This window comes from Pseudozyma flocculosa, assembly GCF_000417875.1.
Source record: "Pseudozyma flocculosa PF-1 unplaced genomic scaffold scaffold00002, whole genome shotgun sequence".
NCBI classification, from domain to species: Eukaryota; Fungi; Basidiomycota; class Ustilaginomycetes; order Ustilaginales; family Ustilaginaceae; genus Pseudozyma; species Pseudozyma flocculosa.
Genome location: NW_006920870.1, coordinates 1,082,320 through 1,103,619, shown reverse-complemented (window position 1 = coordinate 1,103,619; position 21,300 = coordinate 1,082,320). Strand labels below are relative to the sequence as shown.

The following is a 21,300-nucleotide window of genomic DNA, read 5'->3' as shown; positions in this document are numbered from 1 at the left end:
GCGGAGCTCGAGGAGCCGTTGGGATGCATGGCCTGGCTCTGACCTGCTGCCGAGGCCGACGCCGCCGCCAACTCGGGCGCCTTCCAGTCCTCGGGCAGCACAAAGGCCTCCCACCCGAAGCGCTTCCGCACCTTCATCCTCTCGACGTCGACGTCGAGCACTGCGCTGTAGAGCAGCGTATCCCTGACCGTGTTGAGGTCCGTCGTGACCTGCTGGACGCGCTTGAAGCTGGCCACAGTGGCGATGTCGACCCAGCCCTGCGAGTCCATGCGCTGCCGGAGGAAAAAGTCGCCAAGCAGGTTGCGCTGCGAAAAGTAAAACTCGATCTGCGTGAGCAGCTGCTGCGTGCTGCCCGCGGGGACGTGGGCGCCCGTCTGGCTCGTCGTCTCAATCATTCCTCCGCCCTGGGAGAAGACGTCCTGCGGCGACGCGGTGTTGGCATAGTAGCGCGCCCACTGGGCCGACATCGGCGTCTGCACCTGACCGAAGTAGCCCTGTCCAGGGGCAGCGGTGGCGGCGGCGGCGGCGGAGGAGGGCGAGGCGTACATCTGGAGGTTGCCATACCCGGCCTGGTCTGAGCCGCCGTCATAGGCCATGGCCGTCTCGGGAACCGCCTCGCCCATGTAGGCCGGCACAAAGCCGGAATAGTACTGGTACTGGGCGCTGGCACGCGGGTAGGTACGGCCCGCGAGCGGCGATTCGGGGTTGCTGGAACCGTTGAAAGGTCGCCGTTCGCGGCTTGCCGGCGTGGCGTGAGTTGAGAAGGTGTCGGGCGCGCCACCTCGACTGCCGCCTCGGCCGCCGGGTGCCCCGCGCGTGGAGCCGCGCGCTGCGCCCCTGCCGCGCTTTGGCGTGCTGCTCCCGCCTCGCCAGCTGTCCTGAGCCGAGGCGTTGCTGCTGCTGCTCGGCGGACCCGCGCCTGCATTGGGCCTACTGGCGTCTGTCGCCTTGCTGGGCGAATGTGATGCGTCGTGCGTCGCGTGCGAAACTCGCGGAGAGGCGCGCGGAGACGCCGAGACGCCGAGCGCGCCCTGAGCAAAGTGCTGCGCCGACGCCGAGATCGACATGGGCTGCGCGACGCTGCTGTCGTTGCGTGGAGGGAAGCTGGCGGGCGGCGGCGGCGTTGCGGGCAGATGCGCCGGTCTCGCTCTCGGCGAGCCAGCAACGCTGTTCTGTCCGGAACTGAGCCCGCTGCTCTCGCTGACAAGGCCGTTGATCCGGCGAGATGCAACCTTGCTGCTCAGCGGCGTCCCAGCCGCGTTGGCGACGCTCTCTCCGCCCTTTGCGCCGAAGCTCTTGCCCGAGTCCTGCTGCGATGGGCCGGCGACTTGACTTCGCGCACTGGGCGGCCGCAAAGACGCGTCTAAAGGCGAAGCGCCATCAGCACCTTCCGTCGGGGGCTGAGACGTTTTGCCGCCCTTGGATCCTGCACCTTGCTGGCCCTTCTTTTGCTGTTGCTGCGACGCTTGGTTGACGCCAGCCTTGTTCGCCTCGGGCTTCGACTGCGAGGCCTTGCCGGCCTGCCCCTTTTTCCCGCTGCTCTGAGCTTGGCTGGCCTGCGAGGCGTTCGATGCCACGGAGGCGGCTTGTTTGCTCTTCTTGCCGCTGCCTTGAACCGCATGACCGCCATCTCCGACGGCGATCTGACCTGATGGACCCTTCTGTGCAGATGACGATGTGCTGGCCCGCTGCAGCGTCTCAGAGGTGGAGGCCTCACCCGCGCGAGCGAGCTCGGCTCTGCTTCGCTGTCCGTCCCGTCTGTCGGGGTTGTCAATGGTTGTCACTTTACCGGCTTCCGTCAGCGTCGTTTCTGGCCGGGTGCCGGGCTGCCTTGCCGCACTGGATGGCCGACGTTTCTTCTTGCTCGCCGATGAAGCGTCGACCTGGGCCTGACCGGCCAGGGCGCTCGGATCGACGAGCCGGACGGCCGAGCTGTTGTCACTGCACCCAATCACGACGGCAGAGGGGGCGACCGCATGCGTGCCAGATGGACCGGGCTGCTGCGACGGCGAGGGATATGCAGAGGGCGCGGTGGACTGTTGTTGTTGTGCCTGCCTCTGCTGCTGGCTCTTCTGCCAGACATTCTTGCCGGCGCCCCACGCCGCAGCCACCGCACGTTCGGCCTTCTTGGCCGCGAGCATGTCTGCCTCGCTCATGGCACCGTCGCTTCCCTGCAGGCCCCCGCCGATGCCAAACCCTTTGCCGCCCGGTCCATAATCGCCGTATTTCGGCATGTTCTGCCCTCCATTGAGCAGGTGGATCCGGGCGAGCCAGGCATCGTCATCCACCGCGCTGGGAGGCCTGACTGCTTGCAGCTCCCTCTCGATCGCAGCCTCGACGCTGGCCGTCGGCTCGGTTCCAGCAGCGACGCCACCTTCGTCAGGGGTCGCGTCGGCCGCTGCCGCCGTCGAAGCTGGTGTCGAACCTGCCAAAGGTTGCGCCGGAGCTTGCGCCGTCCCTGAAGTGATGGCCTGAGGAACCTCGCTGCGCGGGTTTGGCTGCGTAGCGGCAGCCTGCTTGGCCGTGTCTTGCTTGACGAGCTTGGCACCTGATGCTGGGGACTGTGCCTCTGGCTGGAGTGGCCTGCCGGCGCCTCCCGTGCCTGCTGCTGCGCTCGCCGGGACCTCGGCCGTTGCATCCCCGGGCTGAGTGTGCGACCTCTGGCTCGCACTTTCCACTTTCGGACGACCAGCACCGGACGATGTCGCATCCATCGAGCTGCTCGGTGCCGAAGGGTCGCCAGGTGTTGGCGTCTGGCCCTGTGCCGCGCCCTGTGGCAGCGAGACCTTGGCGGCGATCTGCGCCTTGGGTACGGCGGGCGCCGAAGACTCTGCGCCTTTGGCAGGCTGCTTCTTCTCTGAGCTCGCGGATCCGCCCGCGCTGCCCGCTTTAGAGGCTCGCTCCTGCTTGCCCTTCTGTCCCGAGGAGGCCGGACCTGCCGCGGACGGAGCCTTGACCTGTTTGGTCTTGGCGGTGGTCGAGTCCGAGGTTGACGACACCGAGGCCGCTGCGGCTGCGTTCTTGGACGGCTTGCTCGTCGAGCCAGCAGCGGAAGCTGCCGTCACGCTTGCCTTTTTCTGCGTAGCTGCTTGCTGCTGCCTCAACCGCTCTTTTTCGGCCTCCTTTTCGGCCAGTTGCTTCTTTCTCGCCTCCCATATGTTGACGGCTGGAGGCTTGGCCGCTGGCTTGGCGGCATCGGCACCTTGCCTTTGGACGTCTTCCGACTGCCTCGAAGTCTCAGGATGCTGCGGAGAAGCTGGGGGCTTGGCGCTGTCTGTCGCCGTGTCGCCCGCTGCGGCAGACGATGCCGGTGTCGGCTCAGCTGCTGAGCTGTCTGCGGTGGGCATGGCAGAGGTGACACTCTCGTCGTGGCTGGAGCGGCTCAAGGAGGCGAGGGGTCTCTGCTGCTGCGATATGTTGGCATTGATGATTCTCGAGGGAGCCGGTTCATTCTTTGGCGAGGTGGCGTTGGCGCTGGGCGGCGGTTTCGCTGCGTTCCTCAGCCGCTCGGCATACGAGAGGTGAGGCTTTCCGGCTGCGCTGGACCACGCGGACATGCTGTCGAGGGTCCGATGGAGTGGTGCGTGCGAGAGTGTGCGTGTGGCGAGGCGAGGGCCCCGCTATTCCTCTTCGAGACGAAGGTGCGCCGCTTCCAGTACTTCCTGCTCCAACGAGGTCCACGGCTGACCTGTCCGGACCCCTCCTCTGGAACGACGAGAGCGGGAGCCAGGCTCAGTAGGATGTCGAAAGCGGGTTCCGCGGCCACGGGTGTTGTGTATGCGCGAAGGAGGAGGCGAGTGCACGTGCAGCAGAGGTCGTGCGTGGCGTCGAATGTGTCGGACCGAGGCTGGGAGGAAGCCGGACGACTGTCGAGAGCAGGTTTGAAGGCTGGCTCAGGCGAGGCGAGCCGAAGCGAGAGTGGCAAGGGAAAGAGCGAGGTATGGCGCTGGGGCAGCGACACGGTCCGATGGCGAGCGCGAGTCGTGCGCGGTGATGGCAGCAGCGCCGGGTGTTGTGTCGGTGGTAGATGGCTTTTCGGGGCCGACGCAGCTGCGGCAATGGCGATGGCTCTGGATGTGGATCTGGACCTGGAGGCTGTAGAGCAGAAGTCGAGGTCCAGAGAGGCGCACTCAGAGCAGTGCAGGGGGTCTCGGACGATGCTATGCCGCCGAGGTGTCCGGAGTGAGGACGGTCTGTACGGTGGGGCGAGAGGAGTGGCGGGTGCCAGAGGGTGGCGAGGACGAGGTGGGTGGGTGGTCGGGAAGGTGGGTGGGTGCGCCCCGCGCCTCCGTGGAAAAACCTTCTTTGGCCAGGTGGAGCTGAGCCAGCAGCCAGCGGACAGCGGACAGCCGGCCAGCCTGGCGGGCCCATTACAAATGGCCAGCCCAATCAACCTTTGAATACAAGATTTTCAAAGCAAGCCGCGTCCCCAAGGAGATGGCCGTCACTCGACGGCCACGCATCGGCCTTTCGACCGTCTGGGCTCCTCTCGTCCTCGACTCAGGCAGGGACTCGCTCGGTCCTTGCAGGCCAACGACACGCAGGCAGAAGGTTCTCGGTGCATTGTCCATCGAGGGAGGGCAAGTATCTGGTATACAACGGAAGATCCTGGGGAGGGCAGAGAGACACAATCCACGCGACAGGGAGAGCGAGACAGAGACGGAGCAGGCGGTACAGGGAGAACACCGGGGCAAGGCAGAAAGCGGGACAAAGAGGGGCAGGTGGGTGCGGGGCAGGGGGGCAGCAGTCGTGATGTGGGGTCGGAGCGTTGGATCCGGGAATGAGGCCCGCAAAAGGATCCATGCTCTGGCGCGGCAGCGGCGAGCTTGCGCAACGATCATGTCGATCTCATCTCATCTCATCTCGCCTCATCTCGCCTCATCTCGGCATGACGACGTCGATCAGAAGGTTACCCTCTCGCGCATGTCGATGGGCCGGATCCAGATCATGCCGGGCCGGGAGCGCGCGCGGATCACGGCCCACGGCGTCGTCGTCTCAATCTTCTGGCCAGAGGCGTCGCGGGTGGGTGCGGGGGCCTTTGGGATGCGCGGCTGGCCGTCGGCGTCCATGACGCTGGCCAGCAGCCTCGCCTTGGTCTGGGCGCTCTCGGCGGGACCCGCGCATCGGCTAATGAGCTCCTTGGCGTGCTCCGCCGTGCCCTCGGTCTCGATGACGATCCGCCCGTGCCAGCCGGCGTCGACCACCTCGAGGCCCTCGTCGCTGATAATCTGCCCGGGCGTCACGTTGAAGACGGCGCGGTAGAGCCACTTGGAGATGCGGTACCGCGCGCCCTGCGGGTTGAACGTCTCCACCTGGTCCTGGACCAGCCGCATCGTCGAGACAATCTGGTCCCTCCAGGGCAGCACGTCGAGGTAGACGATCGGCTGCGCCGAAGACGACGAGCGGATGATGTTGTGGTAGTAGCTCGGCGCGTACGAGAAGGCGTTGATCCACGAGGGCAGGTGGCCCGTACGGTCAAACATGAAGCTGAGGTCGCGCAGGTAGCGCCCGTCGAACATGTACTTGCCGACGTTGCGCTCGTCGCCGATGGCGCAGTCCCAGACCACGTCGCCCCGCTTGAGGAACGACCAGACGCCGGCGATGAACAGCTCGCGCTCGCACCGCGAAAGCTCGGCATCGCTCAACCAGCCGCCCTCCTCGCAGCTCGGGACCCATACCCGGAACAGGGCGGCCCGGCCGGGCTTCCAGGGGCTCGTGATCCTCGGCATCGACCACGACGCCTCGTCGCCGGCAAACGTCGCCTTGGCGCCCAGAGCGGGCGAGCGTTCTGGAGTGTGGGTGGCGCCGGCCTGGCCAAAGGTGCCCTGGGTCGCCAGGGGCGACAGCTGCGACGAGGCCGGCTGGGCGCTCGGCAGGACAAAGGTGGGCTGCATGCGCAGGCGGGCGAGGACGCGGTTGTAGCTCCGGGTCGTGGCGCGGGCCAGGCGCGGGTAGCGCGGGTCCACCTTGTGAGGCGCCTTTGCGTACTCAGCACCCACCAGGCGGTACTCGGGCAGCAGGTCGTAGCTCAGCAGGAACGCCTCGCAGTCCGAGAAGCTCAGCGGGAGCGGGTCCTTGACCACGAGCGCATCGTCGCCCTCGGAGTGGGTCCAGGTCGACTTCCAGCTCTGGTAGCCCACCTGGCCGAGGAAGCGCGAGAGCACAATCTCGCGTCCGGCGAGCTGGCCGAGAGCGAATCGGATCGACTGCGACGTCTGACGCAGCGCCTTGACGTCGGCGTAGTCGAGGTGGCTGACCAGGCGTGCGATGACGTCCGGGGTTGTCGACGACCAGATCAGCTCGCCCAGGTCGCTGTAGATCGCCTCGTCGTACTCGGGCTCCGCCGGCTCGGTCGGCTCCTGCATTTGGCTGTGCTCGGGCTCTGGCGCTGCTGCCGTGTCCTCGGTCGGTGCATCGGCAGCCGCGTCGTCGTCCTCGCCTTTTCGTGGGGTCTCCTTTTCCTCTTTGGTAGCGGGCGGTCTGAGGGTGCGTACGATGCGCCGGTGGCTGACCAGCAACGTCGGATCGGCAAGGCCGTGGGAGCACCAGCCCCGGCCGTACGTGATTCCGCCCTCGCGGTAGGGCCCATTGGGCTGAACGATCTGATCGTCGCCGTCGTCACCACCGTCGACCTCGTGAGCGGCGCCTTCAAGGGCGGGCGTGGCTAGGGGCGTTGAGTCCGGAGCGGCTTTCCGTGCGCCGCCCATGACAGCCGCTCGGAACCGGTCGGAACGGTACGCGTTGGCATCCCTGGCCTTCAAAGCCTTGTCCTGCTCCTCTACCGGCGTCGTCGCCGTCGAGTCGGGGCCGGCGCCCTGCGATGCGGCTTGCTTCCACTTCTCGCCGTGCATGGCGTCGATGGCTTCGTCGGCGGGCGTGACGGGCATGTCGGCGCTCGACTCGACGCTCGAGGGGGCATGGAGGTCCGACCCGGTCCTCTCCATGTCTTGCGCGTCGGCAAACACTTCCTCGCCATCCTCGGACCCGTCGTCTGCGATAGAAAGAAGCGGGCCAGGTGGTGGTCAGCGTGGGTATGGCGGTCGCCTCGTCGTGTTTCCTGGACTCGGGACCTACCGGCATCTTCGTCCGACTCGGACAGGTCCTCAACCTCGACGCCCGCAGCCTGTGCCCGCTTCAACCTGCGAGCGTCGCGCCGACCCGCCTGACGAGCGAGGCGATCCTCCTCGTCGACCTGGCGACGCGCGTCGGCCAGCTGCCTTGCTTCGGCCTCGCTGGCTTCGATGGCGCGTTGCTTGGCCTCCTCCTCGGCGCGGGCTTCGGCCTCGATGGCCTCGAGGCGCTCCCGCTCCAGGCGAGCCTCTTCCTCGGCCGCCTGGCGCGCCCTTTCGCGTTCGGCCTCTTCGCGCTTCCGACGTTTCTCCTCGGCACGGCGCGCCTTCCGCTCCTCTGCCTCTTTTTGCTCTTGGGCCCGTCTTTCCTCGGCCTCCTTTTCTTCGCGGACGCGCCGCTCCTCGGCCTCCTTTTCCTCGCGGACCCGGCGCTCCTCGGCCTCGCGCTCGGCGCGCTCCTTGGCTTCCTTGCGAGCCGCCTTTTCCGCGAGGCGCTTCTCCTTGGCGAGGCGCTCCTGCTCGGCGGCCAGGGCGGCCTCGCGCTCTCGGCGCTCCTTTTCCTCTTTCTTGGCCTGGGCTCGCTCGGCGGCACGCTTCGCCAGCGCCTCTTCTTCCTCCTGGCGCTTCTTGCGTTCGGCTGCCTCGTGGCGGTCGGCGGCGTTGCGCGCCTCCCTCTCGCGCTCCCACTGCTCCGCTTTGCGCCTCTCTTCGGCTTCGGTCGGATCCTCCTTGGGCTGTCGGATGGTGCTCTCATCCCTTGAGCTGTCGTCGATCGTCTCGCCGTCGTCGGAACGATCTGTCCTGGGCTTCCGTGTGCCCATGCGCAGCAGCTTGCCGCTGCTGATGCTGGCCGCCATACCTCGAAGGCCGTCGCGCGCAGTCGATCTAGGGCTGCGCAAGGAGCCTCCCGCAGGGCCCGAGCTAGCCGTGCCGATGGCCTTGTAAGGGATCTGGGGCGAGACGGCCTTTGCCGCGCTGCCCGGCAGCGGTGCGACTTCATGGCTCGGCGACCACGTGTCCTTCCTCGAAGACTCGGCCCGCTTGTCCAGGCGGCCGACCGACTTTGACCGGGCTCGGTCGAGTCGGTGTTGGTGATCGCCGGCGCCGCTGCCGCTGTCGCCGCCGATCGAGTCGACCGGCACGCCCCTCTGCTGCGCCTGGTAGACCTGGTGCTGGTACGCCAGTCCGCTGAGGTGCCCAGTGGTCGGGGCGGGCATTGGCGGAGCATCCTTCCACTCGATTTCCCCGCGAGCGTTGCGGATTGTCGTTCGCTCAGATCCCTTTGCGCTGGCGATGCTCGGCGCGCTGCTCTTGCCAGAGACGGTCTTGAGCTTGGAGATGTTCTTGATGCCGGAGCCGGGACCGCTTTCGTAGGCGAACAGGCTTGGCGTTGTCGGAGGTTCGCGATTGACTGGCGCCGTCGCGCTTCGCGAAGGCGCGGGCAGCTTGGTGGACCTGGCCGAGCCGAGGATGGTCGAGACTGAGGACTTGAGGGGCGGGCCCGCGGCGACTGGAATGTTGGTCTTTTGCTGAGCCAGGACGGGCGGCGTTGCCGTGTTGCGAGATCCGCGGGGTCGCTGGTCGAGCGCGGGTTGCGAGAGCGAACGGCGGATGGACCTAGCGGGTTGGGGCTTTGGCGGCTGCTGCTGCCGGTTCGAGGCGTGCTGCTCGTTTTCGTCTTGGTAGTTCCTGACTGCCTCGATGGAGTGGGTGTCGCGGTCGTCGCCGTCGTCAGAGCCTTCGATGCGGTTGCGGCGCCTGCCCTTGTTGTCGTCGTGGCCGTAGTCGTCGACCTCGGCATCGTCGGCGCTGAGCAGGTGAAAGTCCTGTCTCGGGTCGCTCTTCTTGCTTCCGGTCCTGGTGCGGGGCGGCCTGGTCCGTCCGCCGTCGGCAGCGGCCCGTGCTAGCGAGTCGGAGCGGGGCATGGCCGGCGCTTCCGGTGCGGTATCGACGTCGAGCAGGTGGTACTGGGTGTGAGGGGGCGGCTGTGACCGTTGCTGGGGCTGGTCCGGAGAGGTGCGCCGGGGAAATTGTTGGGGGCCGGCGGTGGCGGGTGCGGATGACGGTGGTTGCGAAGCCAGTCGGCTGTCGGGGGCGCCGGCGACGGCGACGACGAGGCCTGTGGCCCGCCTCGCCTGCGCATTTTCCTCGTCGGCTGCATCCGCAGTGGCGGGGCGGGAAGAGCTGCGCCCGAGCTCGCTCAGCTCGTCTTCCATCTCGAGCGCCGAGGCGTCGGCACCCAGACCGACGTTCGAGACAAAGTTGTCTAGGCCGAGCCCAGAGAAGCGGAGCGAGGGCATCGGGCTCGCCCGACCGAGGTCCGGCAGCCGGGGAACCTGGGGCCGTTCCTCTTGGGCCTCGGCGGCCAGCTGGGCCTGGCGCTGGTTCTCGACGTCGCCCGCAGACGCCTTGCGCCGCAAGCCGCGGAAGGCAGCCTTCATGATTGAGTTGCGGACGGGCCGTGCTGGCGACTGGTTCCTCCTGAGCAGGTCGGCGGGTGGTCCGTCTTGGTGGCGGTCGGAGCGGCGGTAGTGGAAGTCGGGATGGGGCGTCCGTCAGAAGAGGATGCGCGAATGGCCGAAATGATCTCAGCGTCGATCGCGGGCGTGGCTGTGCAGGCAAATGGGGGCAGGGCAGGGCAAGATGATGGTGGTGGTAATGCTGGTGATGGTGGCGGCGCCTCGAGGGGGCGGCTCTACTGGAAGCAAGGCAGGGCCAGAAGCGTCGAGGTGCTGCTCCCAGCTGGGTGGACGCGAGCAAGCCGCTCGCTGGCTGAGGCAGGCTGGATGTCCCGCCTTTTGAAACAGCGGCAGGGACCGACACGACGGACCGACCGTGCTGCCGCCCGTCTGCCCGCCTGCCTGCCTGCCTGCCCGCCACGCTCCGGTGAAAGGAGGCTGCACTCTCGCCTGGCCTGGCATGGGGGGCGGCCAAACACAACGCGCATCGCCGTCGCCTTCCTCCGCTCCGGCTCTTCGCTCGCTTGCTGTCGCCTGGACCCGGCTGCTTCGCTCCCACGCCTGCATCGCGAGCAAGAGGCAGGCTGGAAGAGGCGAGCGAGGTTAGGTGAGTCGCCGTCTCTTCTGCCTCCCTGCTTGCTTGCTTGCTTGCTGCTTGCTTGCTCTCCCCCCCTCCCCCAGCCAGCCTAGCCTCTGCCTGGCAGGCCGGCCTGCGAGACCTCGCATCGTTTGGCCCTCGCTTGACCAGAGGCACGGGTTCGGTCGGTCGGTCGGTCGGTCGGTCGGTTGTTTTGCTTGCTTCGGACCCTGACAGCAGGATCGACCCTGCCTCGCCGCACTCTGCGGGCCTGTTGCCGCCCTTTCGACCGCAGTCGTTGTGCCCTGCACCACGCCACGCTACGCCATGTACGGAGCGGGGGGCCCAGCAGCATGCGCCATGGATCCAGCGACAACGGCCTGCCTGCTCGTCGAGATCGGGGCTCATCGACCTCCTGTCTGCTGTACATTTGTCGTGGCGATCCCTGGGAGCAGGCAGGCAGGCAGGCAAGGTTGCGAGGTAATCTGCGGGGACTCGGAGATCACGCTGGGTGCTGGACCCGCACCTGCCCTTTGTCTCTTGCTCTGATCTTGAACCGCCGCCATTCCCCCCGCAACGGACGCACGCCCGCATTCGCCCAGCCTCGCAACGTCCACACTCCGCCTTACGATGGAGGCATACCTAGCTTAGCCTGGGCTCCATCCCACGAGCGGGTAGCGGGCCTGGACTGCCTGCGCCCGTGTAGTTGCGGGTCCACGCGGCCCGCTTCGGCGCCGCCTGGGCCACCCGCTTCGGAACGGCCCGGCCTGGCCTGGCAGGAAGGAGAGATGCTGCGGCAGACAGCAGCAGGCGCTGCGCCGTGGCGCGCGCATGTTTCAGACAGGATCGACGGGCGGGCAGCGGGAGGATGACAGGCGACAACCGCACTCGTCAAGCCGGGCAACCGGGCGCGCTTACGGTACCGTACGTGATGGCAGGCCAAGCGGCTCAACCGATGTCTGGTCGCTTCTCGCGCGCTCGCTCGGGGTCGCCTGCTCCTCGCCCGCTGACAACTGAGTGCAGGCCAGGCTGCAGGTCCCTGCCGGTCTTCTCACGGGTGCAAGCAGGCGCCAACGCACGCACGCACGGCTGACCACGATAGCAACCGCAGGCACCACGGCATCGATCTGCGACGAGCAGAGGAGAGCACGACGCCGGCGACAAGAGCCAGGCAGGGTCGAGCAAACAAGCAAACGCCGCGCAGGGGCAGAGGTAGGGCGGGCCGATGCAGAGAAGGCCTCGCTGCGATGGTTGGCCGCAGGCCGGTCCCACGGCCCGTCGCCTCGGGCCCGCCGCGCGTTACGTTGGCCTTTCTCGAGCGAAGTTTCTCTTTTCGCTTGTCACGATTTTGCCGCGCTTTCGCGTAGAGAGCGCCGTCCCCGTCCGACAGGCCCGGCCAGGCTACGCAGGCGATCGTGCGGTACGTGAGGTCGACGAGCGGATCCGTGACATGACAACCGTGCCGATGCAGAGCCTCCTTTATCTAGCCCAGCAGAGCCCCACGCATCGGTTCCGGACCGGCTCCGGTTCCGGGCGTGGTGCTGACGCCTTGGCCGACGTCGAAGTGGCAGAAAGGCAGGATGGTACCAAATATGGCGACAGAGTCCTGGTCGCGCTGGAACTACTGTAGAAGACGAACTGTACGAGGGCATAGACAGACGGGGCGATAAACCTGCATCACTGGGGACCGGCGAGGAGGTCTTCGCCACGAGCGCCCTCCTCGAGGAACTTGACGACCTTGGCGGCCAGGATCTGCTCGGCGTGGAAGCTCGGGTGAAGGTCTGACGGTTTGAAGAGGGAGAGGAGGTCAGTCGCTTGCCACGACGACTCTCGAGGACGCGAGCCGGGCGCAACACTCACCATTCCACCACAGGTACTTTGTCGGGTGGCTGCAAGTGACGGTGTTGTTGCCCGTGCCGGTCACGCAGGGGACCTTGACGTACTCCATGCCGTACTCGCGCGGGTTGTTGTACATCCGCGAGCTGCACAAGGAGGAGGCGAGGACGGTCAGCAGGGTGATCCCCGGTACGACGCCACGACGGCCGCACTCACAAGAGCTCAAAGGTCGGGAAGGTGAGCACCTCGGTGCCGTCACTCTGCCACTTCTTGTTCAGCTTCTCGGCGAGCTGGGCCTGCGACTTGCGGTTGCCGCTCGTGTACGACTGGATCGTCTTGTTGACCACTCCGTTGGTCGAGTAGGTGGGCACGTACTCCAGGTTGATGTTCTCCAGGATGAGGAACTTTCGGTGGCCAAAGTCGTGCAGCGTCTGGATGCGACGCTCGAGGCAGTCGGTCTCCTTGGCCACGTCGGCCGTCGAGTTGTAGAAGCTAATGTCGTTGGTCCCGATAAAGATCGCCGCCCATGTCGTCGCAGGGTCCGTCTGGATCTTGTCCAGCGGCTGCGTGGTGTTGTAGTTGGTCTTGAGCAGGTCGATCTGCTGGCCGACGCTGTGAAAGTGCAACAGAAAAGGCGGTCGTCGCCGTCAGCGCCGCTGTGCTACCATCATATTTTCCGCGACGCGTCGCTCGGCAACCTTCTTCTCACTCATTGATAGGAGCCCGGGGGAAGACGGCGTTGTCGCACGTCGCGGCTGACTGGGCGAGGTTCTGGATGGTCCATTCGCCCTTGTACGCGGCCTGCACAGGAGAGTCCTTGTCGGTCGGCACCGCCTGGCCTTGCAGGATGCGAATGTACTCCGGCCAGCTCTCGCCACCGCTCGCGCGGCCCCAAGGCGCCGGCGGGCAGTACGGGAAAGGCCATTTCGCGCGCTGCTCAGGAGTGAAAGATTGTAACCTACTCGATGAGCATGCATCCGTGTAAGAGTCGCCGAATGCAATGAAGTTGGTGACATTCTTAGCCTCGTTGCGCTGCGGATGGTCGACGGCAGCAGCACTGGCGGTGCCAACAGCAGCGAGGGCAAGAAAGATGGAGCTGGTGGGGAATGACATCTTTGCGGCTTGAAAGTGTTTGAACAATGGCGAGACCCAGCGTCGAGCAGCCGGCAGTCCTTTCTGTTCTTATACGGTGTGAGGCACCCCGTCAAGAGAGTCGCAACAGGCACTTTCCGTACTGGATTGCACGGGTGCCACACACTTCAGCGGGCGAGTACAAGGAGGAAGCTCGCCAACGAGCAAGCGAGGGGAATCTATTGGAGACTCGGTGATTGGTGACCTGAGCATCGCCGGTGGCATCCCCCGCGCCCCACAGACCGGTGAGGCGTGAAGAGGACCAAGCTCGTTTCGGATACATACGAGTTCCTAGCGAGGCGGGGTCGTTAGCGCCGGCATTCTCCAGCCCCCAAGGCATGGTGCCCGATCCCGACCAAAGAGACTGGTCCCGATTCCGCACATCCTTTCCGCGATTATTCGGCCGACTCGAAGGACTCCCCGCTTCGGTGGAGGGGCCCCACCTCGAGTTCAGACAAGCAGGCGGTTGTGGCAGGATTGCCGCCGACGGCACCAGCATGTAACTCTACCTCTCTTCTGCCGGGGTCTCAGTCATGATGAGACGGGCGCTACGAAGAGAGGCTGCAGCACTTATCTCAAACTCTTCCTTGAAGCTGTACTGAGAGATTGCGGCCGTTCAGTTTTATTGCTACGAGGAAAGAGAGATGCGGTCCAACGGAGGTGCTGGCCAGGGGGGTCGTGACGGGGATTTCGACCGGATGTGCAGCTGCCCGAGATGGTGTGGCGTTTCGATCCGCGCTCGGGCGAGCTGACGGCCCTGACGGACCCGACCATGGTGCCGAACCCCAACGGCCTCGCATTCTCGCCAAAGGGCGACAAGCTCTACGTCGTCAACACCTCGCCCATCATCAACGGCACCCTGCCGCCCAAGTACAAGCGGCCCGCGTCCATCTACGAGTTTGACGTCGTCAACGAGGGCGGCATCGAGCGCCTCGCCAACCGCCGCCTCTTTGCGTGGCCCTGGACCGGCATCGGCGACGGCATCAAGGTCGACACGCAGGGCAACGTCTACGCCGGCACCTCGGACGGCGTCCAGGTGTGGTCCAAGCACGGCGAGCAGATCCTAAAGGTCTTCATCCCCGAGACGGGCGCCGTCAACCTCGTTTTTGCCAACGAGGGCAGGCTCGTCGTCACGGCAGAGGAGAAAGTCTACCTCATCCAGCTCGACCCCAGCGTTCGCGGCCCGCCACTCTGGGAGTATCCGCGCGACGCCAACGAAGAGAAGTAGTAGAATCAGTGTCTGTGCCCCGGTTGCACGCGAGTAGTCGAGACATCCTGATGCAACGGAGACAGGAGCGGGCCCGCCAAGTGCGGGGCCCCCGCGTTTGCATTTCGCCGCGTTCTAACTACTCAGAGCAGCGCGCTCTGAAGCCGATACGCCAGCGGCAAGGCGGCAGGGTTGTCCGTGGTCGAGAGCAGGTTGACGATGTCTCTGAGCGTCTGTGTCGCCGTCGTCGTCGTGTATAAGGTACCGCAAGCCGAAATCAGCGTGCATTCCTCCCCAAGGGATGGGCTAGGACGGAACGGTGCCGCAGTCGATCACTCACCCTGACACCACGGTCCCACGCGTGTTCAAACTTGGCCAGGAAGTCGATGGTGGCCTGCTGGATCGACGGCTGGGCGGCCTCGGCTCCCTTTTCCAGCTTCTCGGCTTCCCACCGGCTGCACTCGATCTGCAGCTGATCCCGGAAGCGCACGCGGTTCTCATGAAAGACTGAGACGTAGTTCATCAACCGGCTGTGGTACTGCCGGCCGTCGTGGAGACGGGAGGGGTCAAGCAAAGATGCGAGACGGTCAGGACGGCGCTTGGCGAGCACCCTCGCTCCTCTGCAGTGCAGGCGTCGACTCACCTCGAGGTACCGCAGATCAGTGAGCATGCATTCCTTCCTGCACCGGTTGAGGTACTCAAAATGGTCCTTCATGAACTGGTCGACGGTCTTGGCGTGCTCCATCTTGGCCTCGAGGTCGCGCCAGTTGGGCTCAATGACCTCCATCATCTGGAACGCCAGCACCTGCTGGATGAAGAAGGTCATACGGTGACGAAGCTTGAACACGCGCCGCTTCCACGCCTCGAGCGGAGCGTGGTCCCGGATCGGCGTGCGCCAGTGCGCCTCGTTGTGCTCGGTCCACACGTCGCACAGCGCGCGCTCCAGCATCTTGAGGTTGGTCAGACACCGGTGCACGAACTGCCATCGCAGGATGTTCTTCTTGGAGATGACGAGCGACACCGGAAACTTGACCGCAACGTCAAACTGGAACAGGCTCGACACGACCGCTGCAAAGTTGGGCGGGAAGGTCGGTCGACGCGAGGAGTGGGCGGATCGTCAGTGTAAGGTCGGCCGGACAGGATCGCGTCCGCCGTGCCCGCCAGGACTCACCTTCCTTGTCCTTGCCCGCCTTCTGCTTGGCCTTTTCGGCCTTCTGCAGCGCCTTGGTCGATTCGATGCCGCCCTTGATGTCGGCGATGCGCTTGAGCTGCTCGTAGGCGCCCTCGGACGCGAGCTCGACGCGGATGTCCTCGCGGTACGGGTCGTGGAAGCCGACCGTCGACGAGCTGCCCAGCACGGCGCCGAGGTGCGTCTGCAGCCGCACCTGGGTCGTCTCGCGGATCCGCTGCGGGTTGACCGTCTTGCGCAGCTCGTGGCCCGCCTGCTCGAGGAACGACATGAGGAAGTCGGACTCAGAGTAGAAGAGGAAGTGCTTGACGGCGCGCAGGCGCTCGATGATGTGCTGGTCCTGGATCAGCAGCCGCAGCAGCTCACTGTTGGCCTTTTGGTAGGCCGACTCGATGCGCCGGAAGAAGCTGCCAGGGGTGCCAGGGATGCGGGGGTGGAGAGGCTCTCGACGGAGTCAGTGTCGGTCGAAGTGCGTCGGGCTGCATCGCGTCGCAACTCACTTTTCGTCGTTCATGACGATCGTCTCGCGGTCCTCGGCCGCCGCGCCGTCGCTGCCATCGTCTGGCTGCTTGACCTCGAGCCCGCATTCGCGAATCACGTTGAGATACTTGCCGGCCAGCAGGATCTTGTGCTTCCACGGCTCGAGGAACGTCGGGATCTTTGCGCCGCCCGTCAGAAAGCCGCGCGTCGTGGCCTCGTCGCTCTCGTCGCCCTCGAGGTCCGCGTCGATGTCGAGGCCGAGCTGCCTCTGCCGCTCGCGCCGCGCGAGCATCGTCTCGTCGCGCAGCGTGTATCGCGTCTCCCAGTACTCGTCGGTCGGGTCCGACTCGAGGCTGGCGCGCGTCACCTTGGCGTCCTCCATGACCATGAACTCCTCATATGTGTCCGACAGATCGCCCGTCGTGATCCACTTGACCAGCGTCCGCGCGTACGGCTGCGAGGCGCGGTGGAACAGCGTCGTGTAGAGCCGGTGCGCCTTGGGATCGCCGCTCATCTTGGTGATCCGGGTCCACAGCATCGACAGCACCTCGCCGCCCTTGGCGATGCCGCCCTCGATGCCCTCCTCCTGCGGGTCGTCGAGGCCGAGCAGCGCCCGCCTCTCGCGCTCGAGCTGCGACGTGCCGCTGATCTCGCTGCCGTCGTCGCTGTCGCTCGAGTCGTCGTCGTCGTCCTGCTCAAACAGGTCGGCGTGCGTGATGCTGGCAATCTCCTCGGTCAGCGAGTGCACCATCTGCAGCGTCCGCAGCGTCTCCTGGATCCAACACCACAGCTTCTGCAGCGTAAACGTCGGCGACGTGGCCAGCTGGTGCTCGAGCTGCACCACGAGCACTTCGTAGTCCTGCAGCAGGTCGCGGATGCCCGAGCACAGCGCGTGGTTGACCGTTCCGTACTCGAGACCGCTGTCCATCTCGATAAAGGCGGAGATCGAGGTGAAGTAGGTGGCAATCGGCAGGACCCTCTCGGCCAGGTCCTTGAGCGGCGGGTCTACAGAGCGTGGCAGATGGCGGCAAAGGATCTAGGTCGGTAAGTTGCGGTGGTTTCGGCGGGCGAGGTCGCGGTGCCGGCACAAGCTCACCTAACGCGGGGTCGATGGTGAACGTGGCTCCCTTGAGCCGGCTCGCCGGGCTCTCGGGGTCGTAGCCCTCGGCGTACTGGATGTACTGGCCTTCGACTCCCTGTTATGATGGCAAGGAAAGGCGTGATCAGCTCGGCATCGTGCTGGCTGCGTGCGACGCGTGCAGTACGTACCAGCATGACGTGGAGCAGATCCTCGAGGATCAGCGCCTCCTGGATCTCCTTGTCGGCTCTCGAGAGCGGAATGGCAGCATCTTCGCTGTCGTGTGCGCCGTCTGCGCCCTGGGTGGTTGGAGCGGTAGTTGCGGCGGCGGTGCGGGTCGCACTGCTCGGCCCAGGCTGCGTGGGTAGTGTCGCCGGGCGTGTGGATGAGGACGGGTCGGAGACTGCCTTGACGTGCGGTTTCGACGACCCAGATGCCGTCCTGGCCTTGCGCGGGCTCGGCTGCGGCACTCTTCGGTTCAGTGGGTTGAAGATGAAGCTGCCCTCGTTGAGGAACGAGTCCGGGTGGGCTGCATGATAAGAGAGGATGCGGTGCAAAGGAGATGAGCGTGGGCGGAAGGTTGGCCGCTGGTAGCGCCTCGAGCATTCTCTGGACTCACCATGTCCCTTGCCCTTGAGCGACTTGGCCGCCGCAGCCGCCAGCGCCGCTCCGTCTGGCCCCTTGCCGGCGCCCTGGCTGAGCCCGCGCGAGATGGGAGCCTTGCCGAACCGTCTCAGGTGGAACTCGGTGGTGGTGCGCACCTTTGGTTCGCTCGGGTCGGGCGCACCTTCGTCGCCCTCTGCAATGACGTACGACGAGGTGCGGCGATGGCCTCCCTCCCCGAGCTCGGGGATGCTGTCGATCCGAGCGATGCCTGCCGTCTCCTCGTTGACCTCGTCGGGCGTGTCTGCTCGGCCATGCTTGGTGGCCGACTTTTGGACCGCCGCAATCCTCCGCGACATCTGGTCGCCGTCGGTGAGTCACGCAGGCAGGTCGGAGCGATCAGCCATCGCTCGACCTAGAAAGAGAGCCGCAGCGCACCGAGGACCCACCTTGTCAAACTGCTTGGCGCTCAGCTGCAGGTTATTGCGCTTCCGCATCGACCGTGCTGGCGTTGCAGGGACGCCGCCCGAGCCACCGCTGCCCAGGCCCGCGCTGCTCGTCCTGAGTCGAGAAGACATGCTGCAGGCGTTTCGCTGCGAGTTCGAGAATGATGTTGTGCCTCTATTTTGCTGCAGCGTATGGACAGCGGCGGACGTGAAAGTTTGCTGGTGAAAGGTCGATGAAGGTCGACAGCGGTGATGGTCGTTGCGGGAGGTGTTGATCTCGATTCGAACGGCCTCTCGAGTCGGATGTGGAGCCAGCCAAAAGACCCGCGCGACGCGTTCACCAAAAAGTCACCCGGCTGCCGAATCGGGCTGCACCCTGCAGCTCATCGGGAGCGCAGAGCGGGCTCTCCAAGGAGCTCAGGTCTTTGTATGGTAGAAGCAGGCATCAGCCTTAGTGCAAGACGACGTCCGCCGTTTGTTGCTGCCTCTGTTCGGTCGGCTTGTCCGGCTTCAAGGCCGGCCAGCAGGGAGCCAGCCGGCCCTTTTGAGCCCTTCGGCCTGCTCCGCGCGGCCTTGCCACCTCGCTTAGCCAGGGGCGCAAACCGCCCCCACCTGGCCTGCCTCCGAGGGTGGTCCGGTCCGCGGCCAACACAATATAACATGAGGCCTGCTCCCGCCTCATGGAGAGCGCGACGGCCCAGATAGTGAAGCAAGTCAGGCAAACGGGTGCACTCAAACCAGGAGGGGGAGGGTTACGAGGGGAAGACAGCCGTAACCACCCCGGGATTTTGGGATGGAAACGTGCCGTTCACGCAGAGGTAACAATCAGCGGGTGGTTTACCAAGCTCTCCGCCAGCATCACACACAGCCTCGGGAACATCCGACAGCCTTGAATTCTAAAAAGCTAAATACTGAAGTCAGGCAAGACACGCCGTGAGAACAGCCAGGAAGCGAGCGTGATGGTGTCGAGCAGCGTTGCAGCCAGAGTTTACAGCGCGCGAGTCGGAAGCATCCCGGGAGCAGCAGGTAGCAGTGATGAGGCAAAGGTCAAAGGCGCGACGGGGCAAAAGGCAAGAAAAGAAGAGCGAACTGATCAGTGTCTGCCGGAAAGCCAGGCACCGCCAGCGCCAGCGTCTTGCACATACCTTCACAGACGCACAGTTGGGCATGATGGCGGGGCAACTGCAGGAGGAAGGAAGAGCAAGCAGGGCGGCGGTCAGCGCTCAGCGAGCAGCGGCAGTCAACGACGGCAGCGAGATACAGTGGTCGGAGAGAAGGAGGGAAAGAAGCAGACGGCTAGCTTTCAGAGGCGCGCGCGGTTGGCGGGCTAGTGGGCTCGGCGCAGGCTAGGCGGGCGCGTGCTTCCAGCAGCATTCTCGGCTCGGCCGGTGACATCCCATGATGGTTCGGTCCTGAGCCGGAGCTGCCAGCACCTGCTATAGTCACAGGCATGGTCGACGGCGGCATAGCATGGCGTTTCTTGCCGTGGTAGGAAAGGGGGGAGGATTTTACCAGGGTCAACGGCCGTAGACCGCACCAAAAATTGGGAGGTTTACGTGCAGCCGTTTGCCTGATTAGAGTGTGCGGTGAAGCAATTCATGTCCTCTGACCAAGCTGAAGTGCCGACCAGGGACTCCTCGAGCCGCAACTAGAGGCGTGCAGCGCCGACGCTCGAGATTGGCGTGGAAGGATAATGTCGCTACGAATTCGACGCGCACCGCGCTCGAACAAGCTCATGCGTGAGGTGTCGGTCTGACTGCCGAGACAGGCAGCGCTGCGGGACCCAGCTCAGCGGCGGCCCATGCACACTCAGCCCAAGGCGAGGCCCGCTTCGGCCAGCCGCCGACTTCAGCGCCCAGGATCGCGGCCGGGCTGCCCAGCAGAGCTTCGAGTCCGGGCGCGCGGGATGCCCGGACGCCTAGAGGGCTGGCAGTGGCAGGTAGTCGACCGTGACCTGGACCGTGAGACTGAGCGAAGGCGTTTGCAGCCTGCTCGCCACCCTGGCGTCCGCTGGCCCGCCACTTGCTGCTTGCTGCTTGCTGTTTGCTGGTCCGGAACGCTGCCTCCCAATCCCATCTCCTCCCCTCCCTCCTCTCGAACCATCCTCAGCTCCTAGTCACCACCCTCGCCTCATAACAGCACTACCTTCTCTCAGGCTATCGCATCTGTCTTCTCGCCCCCCTCGCAAGCTTCGTGAGAATGACAGGCCGTCGGAAGAACCTTCGCGACTGGCTTGTGCCGGTCCAGGCGCAACCTTCCAACAAGCGCCACAAGCCCGAGATCATCACTATCGACGACGACAGCGAAGACGGTAGCCGACCGCGTCGACAGGCAGACGCAGCATCTTCGAGCACCCAGGCAAGCACGTCCGCGCGGGATAACGGCCAAGGTGACAAGTGCGAGACGCAGCCGAGTGGCGAGGCCTCAGGAAGCGGAGCCGTGTCGACCCGTATCGAGTGCCAGGGCAAGGAGCAGCAGCTCCTGGTGGTCGACTCTGATGATCATAGCCGCGACGTTGACGGCAAGGCGAACGACATGGCACCGGACCAGACCGCCAACAATGGCGAGCCCAACACCACAAGAGAAGCTACCTCATCCGATGCGCAGAGACGTCGACGTTCGCAACAGATGCGGAACGACGAATACGCTTACCTCGCCAGGCTCGCCTACATCGACAAGCGCCCGGCTACCACCTTTCCGATCGTTGTCAGGCAAAACGGCCTACTCTTCAGCACCTTGGACATGACAACCAACTTCTTGAAACGAAAGTCGGCGACGCTGCCGAAGGGATGGAGTTACGCGATCGCGACTGACTACCTCCGTATTCAAGCTCTTCGGGAGCTCGTCAGGATCAAGCTGATCGGGCTGGATCGCGATGCATTCGAGCAGCATTGCTCGAGTCAGCTGTATCAGTGCAACAGGGACCACCTTCGGGCGATCGGCGCATGGCGCCAGAAGGCCACCAGCGCCGTTCCGAACACGCCAGAGGGGCGGGCGGCGGACATCTTTGCCGCCGTCGCCGCAGCCGACAGCGCGGCACTTGTCAAGCGCTTGCGCTTGGAGGGCGGGCCCTCAGACGGGGCCTTTGTCGCTGCTCTCAAGGGCTCGACTGTCTGGCCGCCCCAGCTTTCTCGAGGCCTGGTGGTGGCTGGTGCCATCCCCGTCGCGGCGCCCAGTTCCGCCGCCACGCCGGTCGTCGGCACGCCCAGTTCCGCCGCCACGCC

The 21,300-nt window shown here is 65.3% G+C and overlaps 6 protein-coding genes across 6 annotated transcripts in view; 2 read left to right on the top strand and 4 right to left on the bottom strand.

Moving 5' to 3' along the window:
* The window catches only part of PFL1_01015 (uncharacterized protein), a gene marked incomplete at both ends in the record, with an annotated part of 4,184 nt that extends 627 nt beyond the window's left edge, over positions 1–3,557 (bottom strand). Inside the window, one exon of the mRNA XM_007878515.1 lies at positions 44–3,557. Coding sequence (XP_007876706.1) covers positions 44–3,557 — 3,514 coding nt within the window. The remainder of the gene's footprint in view (positions 1–43) is intronic.
* A 1,344-nt stretch (positions 3,558–4,901) lies between these two features.
* Positions 4,902–9,511, bottom strand: PFL1_01014 (uncharacterized protein; the record flags this gene model as incomplete). The annotated part of the gene is made up of 2 exons (XM_007878514.1): positions 4,902–6,991; positions 7,075–9,511. 2 exons carry the CDS (start codon positions 9,509–9,511, stop codon positions 4,902–4,904), a joined length of 4,527 nt encoding a protein of 1,508 aa, XP_007876705.1.
* A 2,272-nt stretch (positions 9,512–11,783) lies between these two features.
* PFL1_01013 (uncharacterized protein) lies at positions 11,784–13,055 on the bottom strand (the record flags this gene model as incomplete). Its single annotated transcript, XM_007878513.1, has 4 exons — positions 11,784–11,887; positions 11,967–12,088; positions 12,159–12,554; positions 12,652–13,055. 4 exons carry the CDS (start codon positions 13,053–13,055, stop codon positions 11,784–11,786), a joined length of 1,026 nt encoding a protein of 341 aa, XP_007876704.1.
* A 733-nt stretch (positions 13,056–13,788) lies between these two features.
* On the top strand, positions 13,789–14,301 carry PFL1_01012 (uncharacterized protein; the record flags this gene model as incomplete). Its single annotated transcript, XM_007878512.1, has 1 exon — positions 13,789–14,301. One exon carries the CDS (start codon positions 13,789–13,791, stop codon positions 14,299–14,301), a length of 513 nt encoding a protein of 170 aa, XP_007876703.1.
* Positions 14,302–14,423: 122 nt separating this feature from the next.
* Positions 14,424–18,208, bottom strand: PFL1_01011 (uncharacterized protein; the record flags this gene model as incomplete). The annotated part of the gene is made up of 9 exons (XM_007878511.1): positions 14,424–14,513; positions 14,621–14,818; positions 14,924–15,348; positions 15,452–15,876; positions 15,970–16,954; positions 17,046–17,145; positions 17,219–17,556; positions 17,647–17,989; positions 18,080–18,208. 9 exons carry the CDS (start codon positions 18,206–18,208, stop codon positions 14,424–14,426), a joined length of 3,033 nt encoding a protein of 1,010 aa, XP_007876702.1.
* A 2,067-nt stretch (positions 18,209–20,275) lies between these two features.
* PFL1_01010 (uncharacterized protein) overlaps positions 20,276–21,300 on the top strand; it is a gene marked incomplete at both ends in the record, with an annotated part of 3,718 nt that continues 2,693 nt past the window's right edge. Inside the window, one exon of the mRNA XM_007878510.1 lies at positions 20,276–21,227. Coding sequence (XP_007876701.1) covers positions 20,276–21,227 — 952 coding nt within the window. The remainder of the gene's footprint in view (positions 21,228–21,300) is intronic.